The sequence below is a fragment of the Mchenga conophoros genome, linkage group LG5 (assembly GCF_057382185.1).
Source record: "Mchenga conophoros isolate Kocher_MC1m ecotype Shallow Benthic linkage group LG5, M_conophoros_male_GT1.1, whole genome shotgun sequence".
Classification (NCBI taxonomy): domain Eukaryota; kingdom Metazoa; phylum Chordata; class Actinopteri; order Cichliformes; family Cichlidae; genus Mchenga; species Mchenga conophoros.
In genome coordinates, this window is record NC_140530.1 from 22,371,075 (window position 1) to 22,393,522 (window position 22,448).

Here is a 22,448-nt window from a genome sequence, read left to right on the forward strand (position 1 = left end):
GTGTCAGAATGCACAGAATACAGCATATGCATATACATAAGAAGTATGAGGTCTATGATTTTGCTTAATAGACGATAACTATGGGTAAATATACATGAATGAATGTATATATGGCTAATATGTCTAAATTATCAGTACATCCAATTTCCACAGGGGAAAAACAAAAACAAATCAAATTCTGCCTTTCAGTCTTCAGATTGCATCTAATCTTGATACTTAATCAAGATAAGAAAACTATGTGTCACATTATAATGTGCTTATTCAGTTCTAATTTGAAACATGTGAAACTGAACAGACTGCTGCTGGTGCTAATTCCGGTGATAAATGGGTTCTGGTGGACTAAAATGGCTACCAGTAAAGCTTTTGTAAGCCCGCTCTTTTGTTCTATTAACAGTTAGATAGATGTGCTCTACTGCATGCATACTGCAGCCAGTATTACACAATTTCAGTTCCTTCTTATCTTCCCGCAGACAGCTGAATTCAACGTTGTCTCTTTCTCTATTTTTGGACTATTTCTCAGTGAAACCTGGAACATCGGTATGATTCCTTTTATTCTTTTGCCTGAACAGATGATTTCTACACCAGACACAGACAGTGACACAAACATATCACCACACTGAGACATTTTAGCTGTTTTGTAGATGTGCACGGTCTCATCAGGGAGATTGGTTACAGAACCAATTTGTCACATGCATTTGTCAAACTCCGCCTAATGTAAGATCCTAACAGACTCTAGTCCGTCTCCAGGAAGATTCCAGCATTATATAATGAACCACTGGTGGGCAGAGAAGCACGCAGGCACAAGGAGGTGAGCCGACAAAGGAGAAGTTTAAAGAGAGCACAGGCAGACAGATGGGATGGTTTATTTAAATCCAAGTGGGGAACAAGACAGGAAAAAATTAGAATAGTTATATTCTGATATTTAGAAGTAGACATAAAAACATAATACCTGTTTTGATGTCACACAAGAATTTCTTTTTGTTTTCATGACTGTCTACCTGAAATGACTAAACACACACACACACACACACACACACACACACACACACACACACACACACACACACACACACACAAAGATGTGCATAAGTGTGCATATGTCATCTGACAGGTATAAGTAATTCTAGCCACAAGTTTCTCTGTGACCAGTATTTAAAACAGACCAGGCTTGTATAAAATGAATAAATGGATGACACAGCTGGCGCTAATTAGCTTTCAGCTGGAGGATTAACAGCTTTATTTGCTTGTTTTCTGACCTGTATGTGATCATCAGTTGTACCGCACTGATTTTTTTTTAGACGTTTAAATCTTGCAACGTTAAGTCCAAATGGTGACAGGCTACAGCGTGTGTTTGGATTAGATGCTGACGAGTGCTCGCATTAGATGTTGTGCTTCCACCACACACAACACTTTGTTTTTTTTGTGTATGACTTAGATGATGATGAACGAGGTCTAGCAGTCTGCGATCCTTTTAATCCTATGCAGGCTTCCCATGTTGGACTTGTTAAAGTTAAATGTGACACCCAGTGTTTACAGCAATGTTAATATTCTAAAGCTACTTTTGGCTGCTCCCTTATTTACAAGGGTCACCACACACTCTAAAAAGGAATTCAGAGGCTTAGTAAATATCACTATAAATATAAGTTAGATGAGCCTGAGATAAAATATCCTTATAGTAATTATCTGAGTTTGATAAGTTGAAATAAATGTCTAAAATGTTAAATTATATTTTGTGTTAAATTAAGGTATTCATTTACATCTCAGGCAAAAAATTCAGTATGTGGTTCACAGAATACCTTCTTTGCATGTGCTTAATATTTTTGTTTAAAATGGAATCAAAATATTTGAGAAATAGGTGTCTATACTCATCAGTATCTTGTACTAAAATCATTAATTATTCAAATCAATATTATTTATTGTCAGCAACTACAACTGAAAAGTGTAATTAAAACATGATAACGTAGAGTAATTGAGTACCATGAGCCTTTTTCATTGTTTTGTTCATTTTGTTTTTTAAATAATCTGAGCTTTTGTGTTTGCTCTCATGGAAAAATGTTTAACATGTGGTCATTTTTCATACATGTATTATGAAAAACACAACTACATATTAGTTTGTTTGGTTTTTTAGACTTAGACTACCAGTGAAATACAATAACATTCATATTTGAATGTTAGGGGGCGGTCGTGGCTCAAGAGTTGGCAGTTTGTCTTGTAATCGGAAGGTTGCCGGTTTGAGCCCCAACACCGATAGTCTCGTTGCCTACTGGTGGTGGTCAGAGGGCCCAGTGTCTGGCAGCCTCGCCTCTGTCACTGCGCCCCAGGGCAGCTGTGGCTGCAATGTAGCTTGCCATCACCAGTGTGTGAATGTGTGTGTGAATTACTGAATGATTCACACACACATTCAGGATGACTGAATGTAGTGTAAAGCGCTTTGGGGTCCATAGGGAGTAAGTAAAGCGCTATACAAATACAGGCCATTTACCATTTCTAATATTAGGTATAATTTTAATTACGTTCGGTTTACAATATTAAGTAAATGGAACAAAATTTTGGATTAACTGACCATCTATATTTCAGTTACATTGACCAAGCAAGTCAGTGTTATTTACTCAATTTTTTCATGTTTGTGTAACAACTACAATTATTTATTTCAACTTAATATGTTTAAGCTTTAGTTATTCAATTGATCAAGTATATTGAACAGATTTGACTGGTTTTGAATCTACTCAATATTTATACGTGTAAAAGTGTTGCCTCAAAAATTCAGTTTTAGTTTTTAGAGTGCAGTGGGTACCTCCACATGTTTGATTTGTCAGATTTTTAATTCTTATGGAAGCTTGTTTCTGCCACTGAAAAAAAAAAAGCGTGAATATTATGTCAAAAGTAGGGCTTAATAACTCAAAATTTGAAGATATCTTCTTAATTTCAAGCCATTTTCTCAGAAGTCTGAGTTAAGAAGTTGAAATTTTCAGCCTGAAATTTTGAGATAGTAATTTGAAATTCTGACTTTGGGATGGCAACAAAGGTATTTTTCAATAGCAGAATCAAGTTTCTCTACCTTCCTGACTAAACACCAAAGGGATTTATCTCTCTTCCTGGCTGGCTCTAATTAAACTGGAGATCTTTGACTTCTGAGCCACAGGGGGGATAACTGGTAGATCACTTGGGTTAAACTGAGTTTTGATACTTAACATTTAGTACTTGTATAGTAGTGCTGGTGTAGTGACAAATTAATTTCAGGCTCTATATTAAAGTCATCTCTAAAAATTGCCAGAAACCAGGAGGCTTCGGGCCATTCGTGCGACTCATGTGTGGCTCTGCACATTTCCTTTTCTGTGACATCTACAGATGTGAAAGAATTGCTCGAGCTGTCGTCTCTACTTCCATCATCATATACTGTAGGTAACCTCTTCTGGCAATGAAACAGCATGAACTTTTGACATTTGACATAAACCACTTTTTCTATAAACCATTGCTTACGTGCTAGACTTGGCTTTAGTGGCATTTGTGAAGAACCGACATAAAATTTCACTGTCTGTGCACATGCTCATATGAGTAGTCAGAGCCTTAGGTATATCATTATGTCAGAGATTTATCCCAAAACCAGACCTTACAAGTTGGAATTCACAGTCTCTGCCTCATGAAATCTAAGCTTTGACCATTCATCCCTGAAAATGGTGGTGACTCAAATACTTTGCAGGCTCTTTCTTGGTTTGAAACCCTCTGCAGCAAGTGCCAGGCTCAGTGTCTTTTCCTATTCACCATACCACGTGTGGACTGGACCATGTGACATAATATGTATGGATTAGTAAAATCCCCATAAGCACATGTGTCATTCACTTGTTTAATGTGATACTTTCCTCGAGGAGTAAACCAGAGTTTGAAATAAAATAAAAGAGACTTCTTGTAGGTTGGACTAGGTTCAGGCAGGTAAGGTTATGATAGCTGGATGTGAGCCTGAAGCTAAAAGGGTGTGAAAGTTGTTATCCATCAGAAAGGTCAAAAGTGAAAAGGTTGACCCCATTACATTTTCTTGGTTCTTTGTGCTCATGTTTTAATTGAGTCTGCCAGGTATTGCCTGCCATACATGTTTCTGGCGATGTTCAGGGAGGCTGTTTAATATTTGAACAATGTACCACAGATATGGGTGAGGCAGTTTAAACTGGCTTTAATTAAGAAACAAAACCTAGAGCCAGATTTATTAAGCAGTGCAAATTGGTGTGATGCTACAGTCTTCAAAAAACACACATGGAAGTGGAATGTTTTGTAGGTGCCCAAATTTATATCCAGGTCATTTTGTTAATGACAAGTGCAAGCTAATTAGAGCTGCACAAACTATTAAAATATTGAAAGAAAAATAAATAAAAGTGTATTTATGATGTTGCAGAGCTGCAAACCGCCCCACTGGCTGTTAAAATGAACACATCAGTGTTTTAAGTAATGCATCCCTGGCTTCTTGTATAGGGAAACCATATATTCTCTCTTCCTTGTTAAGCTCTGTTACATTATAAAAGTAGCGTTGCAGACCATAAATATGCAGGGTCAGCTCCAAAGATTTAGGACGAGTCAGTGGAGAGCTACAGTACAGAGCCAAAGCCTTGGCAAAGTGTACACAGCAATCCACCCGTGCCAGTTACATGCCCATTTTGATAACGTCGCCCTCTGTCATTCCAAATAAATCCACACACCTAGTGGTAACTATTGCATATATGATGTTTTGTCACTATTGCATTGTAATGTTTGCAAAATAATAAGATTTGTTTTTGTTTCGATAATAAATAAGAAAGAAAATTTAAATTCCCACCTGAAACCCTTAGTTACAGTTAAATCGGTAGATCCATCCCAACTGTCATAACGTGAAAGGCAAGCTACAACCTAGGCAGGTCACCTATCTATTGCAGCTCTAATACTGAGACAGGCAGTTAACTGTTCGTGCTCACATTCAATCACCAGTTAACCTAACCTAGAGAGAACCCACACAAGCATGCTGAAAACATTTAAACTCCACACGGAAAGGTCGTACGCGTCAGAAGGAACGATTATCCAGGTTGTGCGTATTGGCTAATGGCTATGTGACTGACTAATGAGATTGACCCCTTGCTAATTTTCAGTTTCAGCATCTCATGGCCTCATGTAACATAAACAACTGAAAAGTTGAGAGAGACTTGAATAAATAAAGTAAGGTAAAGGAGACAGCTGGCTGGAATTGCCTGTAATAAGTAAAGCTAGTAATGAAAAATGTAGTCCTTAAGATTTAAACAGGCTAGTTATAAAGGACACATTAGTTATGAAGGGCGAATTAGAGCTAATTAGAGCAAAATTATTTTTGCACTGGGCTGCGAATGTATTCACTTGAAAGTACAAAAAAGTTATTTGTTGCAAGTCTTCAAATAATGAACCAATGTTATGGAAAAAAATGCTGTACTTAAAAATAACGGGAGAGACTGAGAGTGTCCAGGCAGTATAAGAAGAGCATAAAAGCATGGGCATGGCAAGAGAAAATGTCACATCGCTGTACCTGCCAAAATTGTACGGTGTGCTTCAAAAGAAGAAAAGCAAAAGTAGCAGGTGGAAGTCAGGATGCAAGCAAGAGATGGCATTGCAACAGCGACACACCAGAGATGCAAACTCATGGTCCGTCAGCAAAATATGCCTTATTCTGTCTTACTACTAAACAAGTTAACCAACAAAGGCAGCGAGTATTAGCAAGTCTGAATGGGAGTGCAGGTTGGAGAAAAAGACCTCAGTATACACGTCCTTGTTCAAGATGTGCTTATTCTACAAGTTCTAACAATTCGATGATCAATAGTTTGAAGGTATGACATTGATGTGTTGGTTATTGTAGTGGTGGTGAGGTCAGCAACAATATCTGCTTATCACCTTTTATGTGTTTTTTTTGTGGCCCATTTATCACTCTAGCTGTTGCAGACGTCCTTGATCCCTCTCCTCTTTCCAGATCTATCCTTTTCCTCTTTACCTCTTTGGATTCTTTGCATCACGTATGATTGAGACACTAGTCGTCTTCTAAAAGAATTATTTTTCTTGTATAGCTAAAAGATGCCTTTCATGAGAGCTTCACTATTTGGTGCAAATGTTTGCATTACTCACTGCCTTGTCCTCTGTCCTTTAGCCCAGTCGTTTTACAGCTATAGCATATTATCATCAGGTCTCACCTATTTGCTTCTTAATCTTAGTCTGGAGTGACACATAGCAACCCCTGCAGCCATTGGCATTGTCTGGCCAACTGACTGTCTTCAAAAGCCCCTCATCAGCTACCCCTAGCACACAACCACAAACAGAGTTAGGTCCATAAATACTTGGGCAATAGTCAGTGGATTTAAAATCAAGATGTGATTGAACTGCACACTTAGCAATTTAGAAAATGCATGTGATACAACGCCTTTTTCTTATATTTTTATAGACATTTCTCAGTTGTAAAAAAATAATTGGTTGGACTAGCATCATTTACAAGGTAAGGATTGTTTGTTTTTAATACGTGGGTGAAAATTCTTTGCAGTCATCCTTTTGCAGACTGCCTGAATTTTAGAACAAATCACCAAATGCTGTTTCCTCCCCTAAGAGGCTTTGCGAGGTCTTTAGTGCAGCTGCATTCAGTTGCTTGTTTACAGATCACAGTATAGCCTAGAGTATAGCTATGTACACTTCAGAAGTCATCCATGTAATTCTAACAGTAATCACGTTACCACCAAAGACCAGTGACCTGTTTCTACTGGCAGCCATACATGCCCATGCCATAGCATTGGCCCCACCATGTTTGACAGATGATGTGATATGGTTGAGATCATAATCTGCCTCTCTTTCCATCATTTTGATGCCGGTTCATCTTGGTTTAATCTCTCCTAAGATTGTTTTTATTTATTTTTTGCTTCCAGATCTGTTTGACTCTGGCCTTCCTGTTTTCAAGCGTAACAGCTCTCTGTATTTCCACTGATGAAGGCGTCTCTTAATTGTAGATTTTGACACTGATACACTTAGCTCTTCAAGTGTTCTGGGCTTGGTTAGAGTTTGTAGTTGCTTTTCTCAACCATAGAAATAATTTTGTCATCTTCTCTTTAACTGACTTTTGTGGGCTTTCAGGCCTTTTGGAGCTAATGAGCAAGCAGTGCTTTGCTTCTTTTTAAAAAATAAACCAGACTGTTGATTTGGCCAGTCCTAAAATTTTTAACTGTCTAAGAGGGTTTATTTTAAGCCTAATTATAGCTTCGAGATCTCCAGTTAAAAAATATGAAATGCAAGTTTAATACTTGGAATTATCTCCTGATTTTTTGTCTGCTTAATGTCTCATGAAATATTGAGGGATCATGCCTCACCTGGCCACGAAACTGCTTGTCAGTCAATTCTAGTGTTACTTTTGTGCCTCTGAAAATAGTAGACTCTTTTAAAATAAAGCTTTAAATCTGTACTTCAATCACATCTTGATTGTTTGATCTAAAATCAGCTGCGGTGGTGTACAAAGCCAAAATGATACTACCAAGTACTCATGGACTAACTGAACAAGTACATATTCACATGGGTATTTGTTGCTCTTCCTCTTCCTGTGATACCTTTCTTGCTTTCTTTATCTTCTTTTTAGCTTGACATGGGTTGGATCTGCAGTCGTTATCGAGCTCCTGCATTGGTTAGTGAAGAAAAAATGTATTTATTTTTCGTCAGGCTCTGTCTGCACATAGTTAGCGTGACAGCTGTTTTCAACCCAATTAGAGAGCACTGATGGTGGCTGAAAGAAGAATCTCTGTGTGGTTGTTATATAACAATTCACCTCTGAGACAATGTCAGTTAATGTGTCTTTCTCTCTGTCTGGTTGTGTGTTTGTGTGTGTATGTGTGTGTATGTGTTCCACAGCAGCTGCTACCTAATGCACCATGTATTTGGGGATTCCCTGAACATTGTGCCACTGCTTATGCTGCTTATTATTTTCTTACCCCCGTTTTATGAGACAAACTGCCTTTTTTAATTGCAGAAACTGGCAGTCTTTTGCAGGTTATGCATTATGATGCTGTTTTAGTGATGGAGTTTATTGAACTTATCATACATCACTGTTTATAAGTCTTTGCATTGTAACTCAACCCCACTCAAACTACATGCAATAAATGGTACATTTGAGAAGCTTGTATTATATTTTTTTGAGACTTTGGTAGTATGCTGTTCATTTTTTCCTTTCTGTAATTTGTAGTGTTATTTTTGTCCCGCCTGCATGAACGCCTAAAAAAAAAGAGTGTTTTTAACATTTAATAAATTTAAAGCATGATGTCATTTCACGAACTTGTGAGCATTTGTAAAACTGAAATTACGATGTGACATCTGTGAACTGGCAAAGGTGCAGAACAGCTCTTACTAAAGTCTTCTGCACTATTTTATGTCACAGGCAGGGGGGGCTGTATGCCAGCTATGCTGGTGGCAATGTTGCAGTGGGCACAGCTCATACCTCAGCTCTGCCTCACTGTGCTCAAGGACATTTTGAGAGGCACAGAGAATGCACATGACTTCACTGGAGGGCAGCAAACTGCCCACTTCTTGTCAGACCAGGAACTTTACATCAAGGAGAAAGCAGCAATTATTAGAACACAGGTTCATCATTAGCACTTGTTCTTTACAGTCACAGAGCAGAAAAGAGAGACCAAGGAGAGAGAGGACTAAACATAATGCAATACATCAATGTTAGCATTAAAGGTAAGATCAATTTTAAAGTTAAATATATATTTTTATACTGTACATATTGTGCAGATTTGAAATCCGTCCTTAAAATGGTTGCAATATTGTCATCACACTGCATTTCAAAATATTATAACCTGTATCCTTGAGTGAATCTCAAGCTAAGTGTCCTAAATGGAAATCTTGCGAAGCATAATGGCTGAAAAATAGTGATAAGATAGTGGGATGACAATACATTAGTGGACTGTGCGTGCTATTTGTACTCTGTAAGTACTTAGAAATCTCTATCTGTGACAATGACATGTCACAAGCTTTATAGATAACAGCTGTTTGGTTTTATGTAAAAGGCCTTTTTTGTGTCTTACCGATAATGCGTTCCTCTGCGATTTCTTAGGAGTTAGTTAGAAGGCAAACACAATATAATGTATTATGGTCAGATGCTCTTAGCATCTGGTTGTTGGGCTCCACATTTTAATGTTGTTCCCATATGGTGTTTAAGTTCATAAAGTCCCATTAAGTGTGTTACGCACTTTAGATAAAAAGCTGTTAATTTTTGCAAAATGTGCACTTTCTCCTTCAGTGTTTAATCAGATGTTACTCATTACTCACTGTCAGCTCATGAGGGGCATGCCAACAAATATGTAGATGAACTGGCACACAGGCAGGGAATTAGACAGAAGGATAGCACAGCAGGAGGAGTTTCAGTCAGGTGCAAATAGACAGGAAAGCAAGAACACTACATCGAAATTTGTTGTATTGGGTGGCACTATATGGAGAAAAACAGGTTGGGGTGGTAGCAGTAGAACATATTGGTGTCATCAGGATGCTAAGAAATCAACAAAAGATACAAATCTTTAGCACTTTAGTTAAGAAAGACGCCTACAACAATGAAGAATGATCATACCTTTTATCAGAGTTTCATCTCAGTACGTAAGACCACCAATGGCTCCCTTTGCAGCCACAACCTCCCTTCCAAGGAAAGAGGAAATCAATTGTGCGCATAAAAGATAGTGTAAATGTCTGTATGTTTGCAGTCCATAAAAAGTAGAGCATCAGCTGCTTTGAAGTTACTCGGCTCAGGTATTAGCATTACACCTCACCTTTATCTACCCTCTGCTTTGCACTTTCTCTGCTTTCCCCTCTTTATTTCATGATTATGTATCACTCATTCAAACTCTTCCTTTCATCTATGCCTTCCTCCATCTTTCAACTTTCCTCCCTTGGCTGTCTCCGGGTTCCTTTTTTCTCTCTCCCTTCCTCTCATCTTATCTCCCACTCTTGCATGTGACTATAATTTAAAGATAGCCAACTGCACACCAGCAGAGTATAACACCACCATCACCAGCAGCAATGTGACAACATGAAGCTTGAAATACAAAGCTTCACGTGGTCCGTAATAAACAGATGTTGTTAAATGAGCTGCACTGACATTCTGCAGTATATTAGTCACGTTGCGCTTCATCCTGCAAGCCAATCTGGAATCAAGCTCTAGTTTGGATTAGATTTTAGCAACTTGTTGATTTTCCAGTTTTCTTTGGCAACTCATTCCTAAAAAATGTCTTTAAACTAGTTTCAGACCAATCAATATGTAGTTTAAATCTTATTATGGATAGATTAAGCAGTGTTTTATCCCCTTTTATCTCTGTGATTAGGGAATGCACCCATTCAACTTTTTTCATCAATGATAGAATATTGATACCTTGAGTACCCATCTGATACCAGTGTTAAATAAATAAGCTGTATTTGTGACAGAAGGGTAGCAACAGGAGTCAAAAGAGATGGTTTACAAGATGTTAGTGAGACCTGCTATGATGCATGGTTTGGAGAGGGTGACGCTGAGAAAAAGACAGAAGGCTGAGCTGGAGGTGGCAAAGTTAAATATGTTAATATTTTTGTTTCGAGTGGCCCGGATGGACGGGATTAGAAGTGAGTACATCAGAGGGACAATTCAGGCTGAGCGATTTGGAGTTAGAGAGGTAAGACTGAGACAGTTTGGGCGTGTGCAGAGGAGAGATAGAGGATATATGGGAGGGTGAAAAGGGGAAGACCACACAGAAGATTCATGGATATAGTGAAGAAGAAGGAGAGGGCTAGTGTTACAGAAGAGGAAGCTAGGGACAGGGCGTTGGAGGCAGATGATCCAATTTGGCGACCCCTAAAGTTAGTAGCTGAAAGCAGGAGAGCAATTTCTCACTGTGAGGCTGTGAAACATTAGTTCATGTGTACGTTTCCATCAGGATTGACTTAAACATTGCTAAATTTGCTAAATAAAATCTAGCAAAAAATCCCGTCCAAAAAAGAACATTTCCTGAATTGATATGTATCAGTAAAATTAAAGAAGAGGCAAGAAAAAATTTATTACTTTAACAGTTTGTTTATCTGCACTCATCTCACTTCAGCTCAAATGAAGTCATTAGCCGTCTGCATACTGCAGTCATTTATAGTTGCAAGTTAAATGAAATCTTCCCAATAAGTGTGAAAATAACACTACTTTTTCCTCTCTGACCATGCATTAGGGAAAGTGAGCCAGAAAGCGAGCTGGAAAGAGAAGCTTAAGCACTCCCCTCATTGGAGCTTTTCCATCACTTGAACGCACAGTTAACACACTTTGCAGTTAAATAATAAAACTTGTTCAAACATACAGAGAAAAGCTGTTGGTCTCCAAACTGCACCTATTTCAGCTATGTTAGCTAAGCCTCAGATGCTGGTAAATTAAATACATAAGAACATAGACCTGAACTGAAAGATCAGCCCATACTGTAGATCGACAAGTTGTCATCAATGTCTGATCCAACCTTTTGGATCAGGACTCTTCTGATATCTGATACAAATGTGGGATTGTTGCATCCCTACTAATAATCAATACTCAAGTCAGGTCTTTTGATCTAATGATCAGTTTTTCTTAATTGTTATTGGGTATGCTGGTAAACCCCGGAACAGTCTGTGCTTTGCCAGTTCAGATTTGCAGTTTCACAGTCTACAGGATGCACAGCCTAGTTTGTTTCCATTTGTCTCATCTGATTATCACTTTGGCTTACTGACTGATTTGCTGATAAATATAAACTTGCAGGGCATGATAATCTTTGTTACAGTGCAGGTCTACCAGCATAAAAGTGATAGTGGCCATGTCCCTGTCTTTTGCAGGTGGTCCATCTGGTGCAAAAGAGAATTACCTGTGATGTCGTTTCTGTTCTCATTCAACCACACACACACACACATTCTGGGAGAGCATTTGTTTACTTTCATCTGACAGTTTTGGAGGATCTTGCAGGCGCAGATGTCTGCCTTGGCACGCACACAGTAACGCCAACATTGATTGGACCTGAGGGGCAGGCGAGGGGTAGGGGCGCAGTATAAAAAGTTTGAGAAAAAACAGAAAGGAACATCCAGTCTTTCAAGTTCACCAAATCAAGAAACCATCAAACACTGTTCATCACAAATGTAATTAATATGCTGGTTGTTAAAAACAGAACATTTTTCTGAGTTGGAATCACTTTCTGTAATCAGCTTTACTAAAAGGGTGAACACATTTGTTGAGTCGTAATGTCCGAGTGGCTTTGCCATTGCCGTCTAACTCTATAACTTCAAAAACAGCTGGAGCTCATTAGCATGCAGCGCTGGAGCCTGTGGAGTTACACAGTGCATCCATCCCACAGATGCATATTCACATGTTGGCAGGGTCTCTCAACACCATTCTGTGACAAGGTCGTGTCCTGCTGTTTCCAAGCACACTGTTGTGTCATTGTGTGACTAGTCCTATCATCACACTTGAATGTACACCTTGCTCACTGTGTTAGTCTGGCCAGTTTAAGCAGGTATATCCCTAGTAGTTTATTCCCATGGCTGCTTCCAAACAGGAACAAATGTGCAGACAAATGTCATAATGTCCTGTCTGTGGCTGACTTATAAATAGGGACAAACAGGGCATATTCAATGACATCATAAAGCATACAAGTAAAAAAGTAGCTCTGTTACTTCTTAGTTACAGGTTGCACTTAAAGTCTCAGCAGCGATCGCTGGGAATGTGTTTTAGCTGTTTCTTGTTCACTGAAATCACTATGGATACACCTCATTAATGACAATTTATAGCACAGATTTGCTCCATTGGCCTTTTACATGTACAAATTTGTTGCTTAGTAAAAAGGTGAACTCTTATCGCCTTAAATAAAAAGAATACTGTGTGTGGCCTCATAATTTGTGGGATGGACTGACAAGATATTGACCAGCCACGCTATTAGTTTTTTTTGGGGGGCTGACTGTGCTTTTCGGTGTGATTATATTATCTGAATAAGCCAAGTGTCTCTGAGGGCCCTCAGACAGAAATTTTTTTGCAGTATTGATGTTGTGCAGTACAGATGATGGATAGACAGTATAGTCATTGCAGCATTCAACCAAATACAAAATGGTGCTTTGATTCCAGGTCCCCCCCTGAGTGGGTGGGTGGTGATAAAGGGCAGCTGTGAGGCAGTGGTTGACTTTGAATAAAAACATCAATAATAGATAGATAGATAGATGTTACTCCACCATAATCAACAGATAAACACTTACAATAAAATAAAGAGCAAAATTTGCACTTCAGAACAAGACACAGAACATCTAATTAGCATATACACAATATATACATTTAAATCAGTAACACTAATGAGAAAAAGATCAGTGAGAACAGTTATGCAAAAAGGCAGCAAATTATATATGTAAGAAAAACAGGGTGTTCAGATAGTATAGCAAAAGGTACACAGTGTGTCTGTTGTTAGTTTTACACAGAGGGAATGTGCAATGTTTGTCATGGAGGGGTGCGCCGATTGTGTTGAGGAGCAGGACCCAGATGCAGACACTGGAAAGAGGAGTTGGTGGTTGAACAAAAAGCGATCTTTTATTTGGATGGTGGCAGCAAAGAACAAGAAAACAATGAAACTTAAGAAAGAACTGAGAACAACTATGAACACTGTGTAAACTAAGGCTACTTTGAAACACAGTGAAAACTATGAGAAAAACCTACAAAACACTATGGCTAAGACTGTGGTGGGAATAACAGACGACCTGACAATGAGATACAGGAAACAGAGGACTTAAAAACACAGGAGGTGAACACATGGGGAAAGCAGCTGACTGACATGAAAATAATGACGGGACAGGGGAAGTGAAACTAAATACAATGACAAAGGCACGGTAGACTCCAAAATAAAACAGGAAACATGGAGATGTAGACATGACATTAACTTGACAACAAGAACCACACAGACATGAAACATGACAGATAGACGCACCAGGGAGACTTAGTATAGGGGAGGGTGACAAAAGGAACTAAGAGACAAAGGACTAAACAGCAATCTAGAAACTAACTAGATGAGCTAAACTGGAACACAAATAAATGAAAAAGAAACATAAAAACTCAAACACTAGGCCACACGACCCAGTACCATGACAGTGTTAACATGAAAGGTAAAAATAACTTCTTAAAACATTTATGGCAGCAAAGCTGAATGTGTCTGTTTCAGGCTCCTCCTTTTTCTGTCTGTGATGAATGTTGTCGAATGGGTCGTGCATGATATAGAGCAGTTTCTTCCGTAACCTCCTGACTCCCCGTCTCCAGGTTTTGACCAATGGTAGTTCTGCCTTTGCGAATGAGTTTATTGATCCTGCTGACATCTCTGGCACTGATGCTGTTCCCCTGCAGACCACAGATGGTACTTGCAGCCACAGATTGGTACCCAGCATCTTGTTGCACAGAGCGAAAGATCTGGGCTTCCTCAGAGAAAAACGTCCGTTCCTCCCCTTTATGTCAACAGCACCAGTGTTCGTCCACCCATCCAGTCTACTTATGAAACGTACCCAAGTATTTGTAATGCTGAATTCTTACCTCGTCACCTATGAGGATTAAAGGATTGTTAGAAAGGGTACATGCTACCACATAGAGTCTTTGGAGACTTTCTGTACGTAGCATGAGTCAAAGTCATCCTGGAATTAGAGTGAACAGAGATTCTCTTGTTACATGTGTATTTTACTAGCCACTTCAAGCCAGGAGGTCCCTAGCTGAATAAAACAGGGATGCTTTAACAGATAATTAGCAGCCCAGATGAGAGCAAATGCCCTGACTCCCATCCTGAGGAGTTTCTAGATTAATCTAGTCAGGATGCGATCAGCATGTGGCATGTGGCATGGTACTGATTAAGTCACTTAAATTATAAGGTGTAAGGATTCTGTATATATCTGTTGTCAACATATCATGCAAATTGTTGCTTTTTGGTTTATGTAATACAATAAAAGAAAACATAAGCAAACAAGCAGAAAATGAACTACATGAGCAGTCTGGGTGAAATTTTAACCTCGTGTGGATGTTTATTCCAAGCCCTGGTACTTAAGATCACCAGATGTCTGTTAACTCTTATTTAGTGATTACAGTCGTCATTGCTTTTAAATGTAAATGCAAAGAGAGAGGCGAAAGAGGTGGAGACATTGATTCAGTTCATTGCTGCAAAGCATTATAAGACAACAGGTGGAGAGGAGTGTGTCACTGAGGCAGAGTGACTGCATAGAAAAGGTCATATACTGTAGTATGAGGAAGAACGAGTGGTGAGATAGCAGCAGCAGCAGCAGCAGCAGCAGCTTCACAGCTCAGCCTATCCTCCCATGACAGCGCAGAGCTACGTTCTGCCTCTCCGCTTTGTCGTCAGAGCAGCCCCAGCCTCCCGCCCGCGCACAACTCCTCTCCGCTCTGCACCAGAAAGGAGCATTCTCCTCTCTCCCTCGTTTTCATATCCTCTCCCTCTCGCTCTCTCTCGCTCTATCTCTCTCTCTTTTTCTGTCAGTTAGTGTGTCCTCAGAATGAGGTTAGCGGCACCAGCAGCAGCATCAGCAGTAGATAGAGACAGCAGAGGAACAGTTACTGCAGCAGCCAGGAGAGGCTGTCCTTCAGCCGTGCACCATCTACCGCTGCATTCACCCCTGCCCTGAGAACGCAACGCTCATCCCTGTGCTCTCTTTCTGTGCCTCTCCCTGCTCCTCCCTCACCTTCTGTCCTCCTTGAATTCGTCTCCTGAATTCACCCCCCACCCCTCTCTCTTCCTCTCTTTCTCCATAGCAGTGATGGGGGAGACCACCATGTAGAGACAGAGAGGCAGCGGAGGCAACAGCAGAATAGCAGCAATGGGAAGCCACACATGGAGCGGGTCTGGACTGCAGCCGTGGTGAGCCTGAGACCGACAGGACTTGCATCTACCATCACTGCCCTTCTCAGGACCTGACCACTGGGGCTGTCCAGTGCTTACCTGGATGCTCCCCACTTGTGTTTTTTCATCCCCTCCTCTTCCTCTCCTCTGCTGCTCTCTCTTCTCTTCTTCTTTTTCTTCTCTGATGGTTTTTTGTCTGCTGAAATCTGTCTTTCCTGAAACAGAGAAGCTGCTCATCAATTTATCCCCACGGATTTTTTCCGCTTTTTAATCCCTGTATCTGCTTACTTTTCTTTGAAGAGATTTTTTTTTCTCATTTTGTTGCTGTTGCCTCATTCACACCTATTTTGGATTTTTTTTTTCTTGGAAGAGACTGAGCTCTCTTGTGAAAGCTTTTGTTTGATCTATAAGCAATAAGAAACACTAATCTAACTGACTTAACTAGCTGACATCATGGGAGACATGTCCAACAGCGATTTTTACGCCAAGAACCAAAGAAATGAGGGCAACCATGCAGCAGCCTTTGGCTGCTCGCTCATGGAGCTGCGCTCGTTGATGGAGCTGCGTGGAACAGAGGCGGTGGTCAAGCTCCAGGAGGACTCCGGGGGAGTAGAAGGACTGTGCAAACGACTGAAAACCTCACCCACAGAAGGTGAGTTACCGCGCTTATTTATGCATGTGCGTGGTTGTGAATGTGAAAATGGATGCAGTGGTACTTATTGTACCAAAGACCATTTCTCGAAGAATATGTCCTCCTATGCAGACTGCAGATTTCCAGTATCTGTTCTGTATTTTATTTTTTAATTTTATGGATTACCATAACCTTCTGAATGGATAACCTGCTTCTTTGATACCAAAATCACTGATAAAATCACAGACATGCAGCAACCTTGTAAAGCACCTGGAGAAATGCATAAACACAACATCAGCAAAGTACACATGGGAGGGAGTCCTGTTTGAGGGGACTAATGAAAATTTCTGTTCAGTATGCACAGAAATCTCTGTGGACAATTTAGCCCCCCCTTACTCCCCCCTCCCCTGCAAAAGCATCCCACCCTCCCTTGTCATTCTCTTTTTCAACCAATTGGCTATAGCCTGAAGGAGCAGGTCGCTGGAGCAACACGGTAGAGATTTTGGCCATGTGGGATGTGCTGCGGTTCTTGGGCATGAGAGAAATGGCATAAAAATATCCAAATCCTAATCTGTTTCCTACTTCTTATTTTTAATTAAAAAATAAAACAGTAAGAATTTACATGCAGATGTGCCTCTATGGTTTTACCCTAGCGTGCGTAGCATGTTTGCTCTTACAGATTTTCATTTAAGAACATGATGCAAAAATCCATAATGGTGGTTGTATTTCTTCCAGCCCAATCACTTAAAGCAGTTTTTTTTAATACATACCTAACATAGCTTTGTCATCATAAATCATTCATTTAAATATATACACGTCTAGTTATTCTATTTCTACGCATAACTTGCTTTTTTGGGGGGTTGCATAATCCCCACAAGCAGAAAAATTGGCCTCTCGAATAGCTACACCAGCGTATTGAATATTTATCACAGTACTTAAATCATCTACCTCCCCAGACATTGGGATAATTGATCAGTATTCCTGTAGTGTCACCAGTGTGACATCAGAGGTAGCCTGTAACGTTATAGGCTGACACCCAAAGAAGATTGTGTTTCCTGATCGTCTCATTTCTGTCAGACCATTTCTAGGTCAACTCATGGTTACGCCCACTGGCTATAAGAGCAAACTAGATAAATTTAGGGAAACTTTAAAAATAATTCTTTTATTATTATTGCACGGTTAAATAAATAGTGAATAAATATTTTTAAAGAGATGGATTAAAACAAAACTGAACACAGAATCAGATAGAACACTGATTCTTACCCTTCAGTTTTCTCAGAAGCCTGGTTCCTTGATGTATACCTACACCCGTGATGTAGTGGCTGACTGGGAGGTGAAGAGCTAGCATTTCCTTTAGGCAGCCAGCTGGTGAATGGCACGAGTCATTCAGGGGCTCAATGGACTGTCGGGCTACAGCTTGGTTTCCAAGAACAGTTGGCATTGAGTTGCTTGGTGAATGACCTGTTTTCCTTCAGATAGGAGAGAAGACTGTTGGTGGATACGACTGTTTTCTCAAGAGACAGTAGAGACATGCAGAACGTCAGTAGGTCCACCTTGGTAGAAAGCAAATAAATACGAAATAACTTTATGGACAGTGTTGCCCCTTGAGGATTGGGGGGATGGAGAGATGCTCGGGGAATTGAAAATCTTTAATACTGTGGAAAAGCAAGAGTAGGAGGGTCTTGACCCAGAAGAAATTATTATAGTACGGAAGCCACAATATGCTCAAAACACCGCTGTAACACGCATAAAATTGCGAGTGAGCTTTTCAGGAAAACATGCCCTCACATTTGGATAAAATTCCCTAACTAGAGAAGAACCAGTAATGCTGTAAAATACTCACTATTAAAAGGTTACGCTTCAGTTTATATTATAGTGCCACTTCTTTAGCCTTGTGCTGAATATCTAATTGTGGTGACTACTGCTCATCACCATATTCGCAATATGAGCAGAAACAATGCCTGCAGTGTTACAGTGATACTCAAATAAATTGAATTTGAGCTAGCAATAAAATTATCATACCAGACATAAAATTATAAATTCATTTTCCCATTCTCACGAGGATCATGATTACATGATTGAATATTACATTTTATCAGTCAACTAAATACTAACCCAGGATCACAGCCTGCCAATGTGCAATAACACACAAAAAATTTTAAGCTAATGTAATAAAAAGAGGGGACTTGTAATCATTAACATACTGTTGTCTACACCCATACTTAATTACCTTAAAACATTAGACAAAAGCAAATTAATCTGCTCAAGGAATAATTACAAATGCATCTCATTTAAAACCTATGAAGGTCTCACATTAAATCACCCAAAACGTCTGGCATTAGATTATCGCCTTCAAATGTAGAACTCCACGGTCCTTCAAAATATACTGCTTTCTGCTTGATATACCCAGTTTTTACAATAAAATAGATAAAAGAAGTGGAAAAAAAATACATCTTTGTGGTGCAGTTAACAATATATATGAGTCACATACTGACTGCATTACTTAAAATAGTACATCACATCGAATGTGTGCACCATTAATTATTAATTCACCATACAGTATGTACCATTTAGTGGATTTACTTCAGCTCAAGGAGGTTTACCCGTATCATATTTATTTATTACTACTTTTAGCTGCTTTTAGGGGTCACCACAGCAGGTAAGTCTGAATATTTTATTTGGCAGATTTTTACAGTATATACCCTTCCTGACACAGACCCCCATGGGATTTGTGTCTCCAGGGATCTTTCATTTGTCAGGCATATGTGTCAACCACTACACTATAGACACACTATCACGTATATTTTAGGATATACCATATTTATTTATTGAAGATTTTTAATTGGTCAGTCCATTTAACAAGTCATTTTTTCAGTTAGGGTCTGAGCTCTATTGCTAACAAGCAGGCTGTCTTCTCCCTGGTGCCTGGTTAGGCTTAATTACTTTTGATAAATTAATTGTTTTCTTTGACAGGATCAGTGACTAAATTTAAACTGAGTGGGTGGGTGGTGCAATTGTATATTAGAAAATACATTATATTATATTAGAAAGATGATCCTGGTAGCTCTTTCAAGTTATTTTATAAGGCTTGCCGTCATGTGTGTTGTGTACTATGAATGTGTCCCATGGGGCTGTGTTAGATCATAAGAGACCCTCGTGTTACATTGTTTCTATGATGATTCATCCTGTATTTGGAAGCAAATTCCCAGGTCTTCAGGTCTGTGTAACAAAACCAGCTGAAACCAGTCAATCAAGCTCAAAAACCAGCCCAGTACTCAAGAATCAGACAGTCAAGAGCAACAACACAACAGCGTGTATGCTGATCTGGAGTCAGTTCATTAGTAAAATTTGAGTGTTAAAAATATTACAGTCATAGTATGCTTTGAATTTGTAGCTATAATTTTTATGCAAAACAGATCTACCAAACTGGTGGACACGTCATTTAACCTACAGCAACTCTTCAGCAGTAACCCAGTTCTGCAGTCAAACCACCAGATGTACATTATTCATACAATCGCTATAAAATCAGCACATACAATAGTTATATTTCTGGGAAATACACTGCACTGAAATACACTTAAATTTAAAATTTCTGGGTTCTCCAGTTCTTAGCCTTCAGAGGTTCAGTACCTTTACCCAGGATGTAGTTACCAAGAAGGTGAGTGTAGGAGTGAAGAGCTAACGTTTCTCTCAGGCAGCCAGCAGGTGAATGACATTAGTCATTCAGGGGTCGGATGCGCTGTCAGGCTACAGCTTAGTTTCTGAGAAGATATGGCATGCGGCCGACCAGCATATGACCTGATTTTCGGAAGACAAAAGGAAAAGGTGTTTTTCGTGCGAGTTGACTTGCTGGTTTCATAAGACACAGTAGAGAGCTGCAACACATCAGTAATCCTCCTCGGGAGGAACGAGAAATCAACAGAGAGAGCTCAGCCGTTCCTCGAGGGTCTGGATGATAGAGAAGTGCTCAAAGCATTGATGGTTTTTGATGCTGAGAACGAGGGTAGGAGGATACTTAGGCAAACATTTGCAGGGAAGCAGTTGTAAATATAGATGGGATTAGAGCCCACATTTTATAGACAGTTTTTCTACATTGCAAAACTACAGTGGTAATTTACATTAAATTAAGCAATAAATACTAATTAATACATGAGAAACTTTGAAGATGCAACAATAATAGTAAAATTCTGATTTTCTTTTTCACACAACCTGTTCTAGCCTCTCTGAGTCTGAATAATTAAATTTCATTTCTTCAAACTCACACCTTTCCTTTAAAATGCTTTTCTTTGCCGTGCCTCATTTATTTATCACTGTTACCTACAACTCTCAACCTCTGCTTGGACACAACTTCTAGAACTACATAGACCGTTTCACACCTGTTTTTGAGTCCTAACTAATTAGCTACAAACCTTAACTACACTGCAATTGTGTATCTAACAGGATTATGCTCACAGCTTGATCATTTTAATACCACGACCTCATGTCTACTATCCACCACTTTTTTGCCTCTTCTTCACTCTACAAAAAGTTAATAGGACTATTTCAAGCTTGCATGGGTTTGAAAAAAGCTAATCTGGTTCATTTTATACACACAATGTCAAGTTTTTCAGGTGTGAGGGTGGCATTTTTCAGTTCAATTGTTAGAACAGAATTTGCGTAACCAAATGGGATCTTTAATTTAGGTCAAATGTAGAGGTCTGTGCACTTAAAAAAGTATGGGAAGAAGCTGGGAAGAAATTGCAAGTGGCAAACAAGAGGGATATTTGATGATTGTGCATCACGCTGGCTGGCTGTTTTCCCCACCCTCTGTGCTAAACTGTTATCTGTCTGCAAGAAAAAAACCTGCAGACCTCAACATATTGAACTGACCTTTTTAGAACTGGTAAAATGATTTGCTCTCACTTTGCAACCATGCCATGGATATCTTCTCGCTTACGTTGTCTTACTTTTTACCTGCCTTTGTCTTTATTTGTCCTTCCTACTTCCACCAAGCTTCCTCCTAATCAACCCCCCCCCCCAGCTGCCCTTTATCTCTGTCTCCCATCCCTATCTATCACCACACCTTACCTCTCCCCCCTCTTCTCTTTTCTTTCCTCTGCTCCCATTTCTATTTCAGTGTACTGGTCGGTCGCTGGTATCCCAGTGGGCCAGTGTACAGCGTAGCCTAAATAGACTTGCTCTAAATCTATAACCTTCATCATCTCTGTCTTCCATTCTCACTTCTTTTACTAAGTTAGCAACAATGCAATAATGCTATGAAAGTAGCTCCAAATTTTTAAACTTGTCTGTCTCTAACCTAGTAAAATATTTTCACATAATATAAAATTTACTTTTTATTGATATAAAAAAAGACTAAATTTCATTTTAAGCAGATTGGCTTTCATAAACCACAGAGCATAGTAGGCTTTGATGAGTAACACACATGACTGTAACTGAGTGAACACAGATCCAAGAAGGGGACTGCTCCTGCATGGCCTTGTGTGGCAGTAATACCAGCGGCGCATAACCAGATGGCACATCATGCACGTTGCCTGCACTTCTCATGGGAAAACTTGGTTCTTGAGTAAACAGTTCCATCTCTAAAGTGAAAACTGAGCTTATTCATCAGAATGTAATTTGAAACCAGATTTGGATTGCCTCCTCACACAAAGACACAAGTTAGAATTAGGTTTACACAGCATCAAAATCCTTGTAGAGGAAAATCCACATTCCACATTTTCAAACAACTCTGTACACTTATTTAGATGGTAAGTTATTAAACATTATATAAATAATATAAATAAATAAATGGCAAAAGGACATAAAAATTGCATGTTTAGCGTAACCAGCATGATTATATTTCCACCCTGTTTTCTGTTGTTGATTTAAACTGAGAATTTTTTGAGTTTGATGCTTATTCCCATTCTGTTTTTTTCTTTAGTGTTGTTGTCCTTCATATCTGTCCTTGCTTTACTTTAGCGATGGACATAGTTACC

At 39.3% G+C, this 22,448-nt stretch overlaps 1 protein-coding gene across 13 annotated transcripts in view; it reads left to right on the top strand.

The window, feature by feature from the left end:
• The window catches only part of atp2b2 (ATPase plasma membrane Ca2+ transporting 2), a 132,254-nt gene that overhangs the window by 43,898 nt on the left and 65,908 nt on the right, over positions 1–22,448 (top strand). For 3 of the 13 annotated variants that reach the window (XM_085274268.1, XM_085274270.1, XM_085274273.1), the window contains exon 1: positions 15,366–16,494. In XM_085274268.1, the coding sequence (XP_085130394.1) occupies positions 16,296–16,494 (199 nt within the window). In that variant the 5' untranslated portion in view covers positions 15,366–16,295. Of the gene's footprint in view, positions 1–8,497; positions 8,692–15,364; positions 16,495–22,448 lie in introns of those variants that run through there. The other 10 variants (XM_085274269.1, XM_085274271.1, XM_085274272.1 and 7 more) reach the window with 6 other exon arrangements.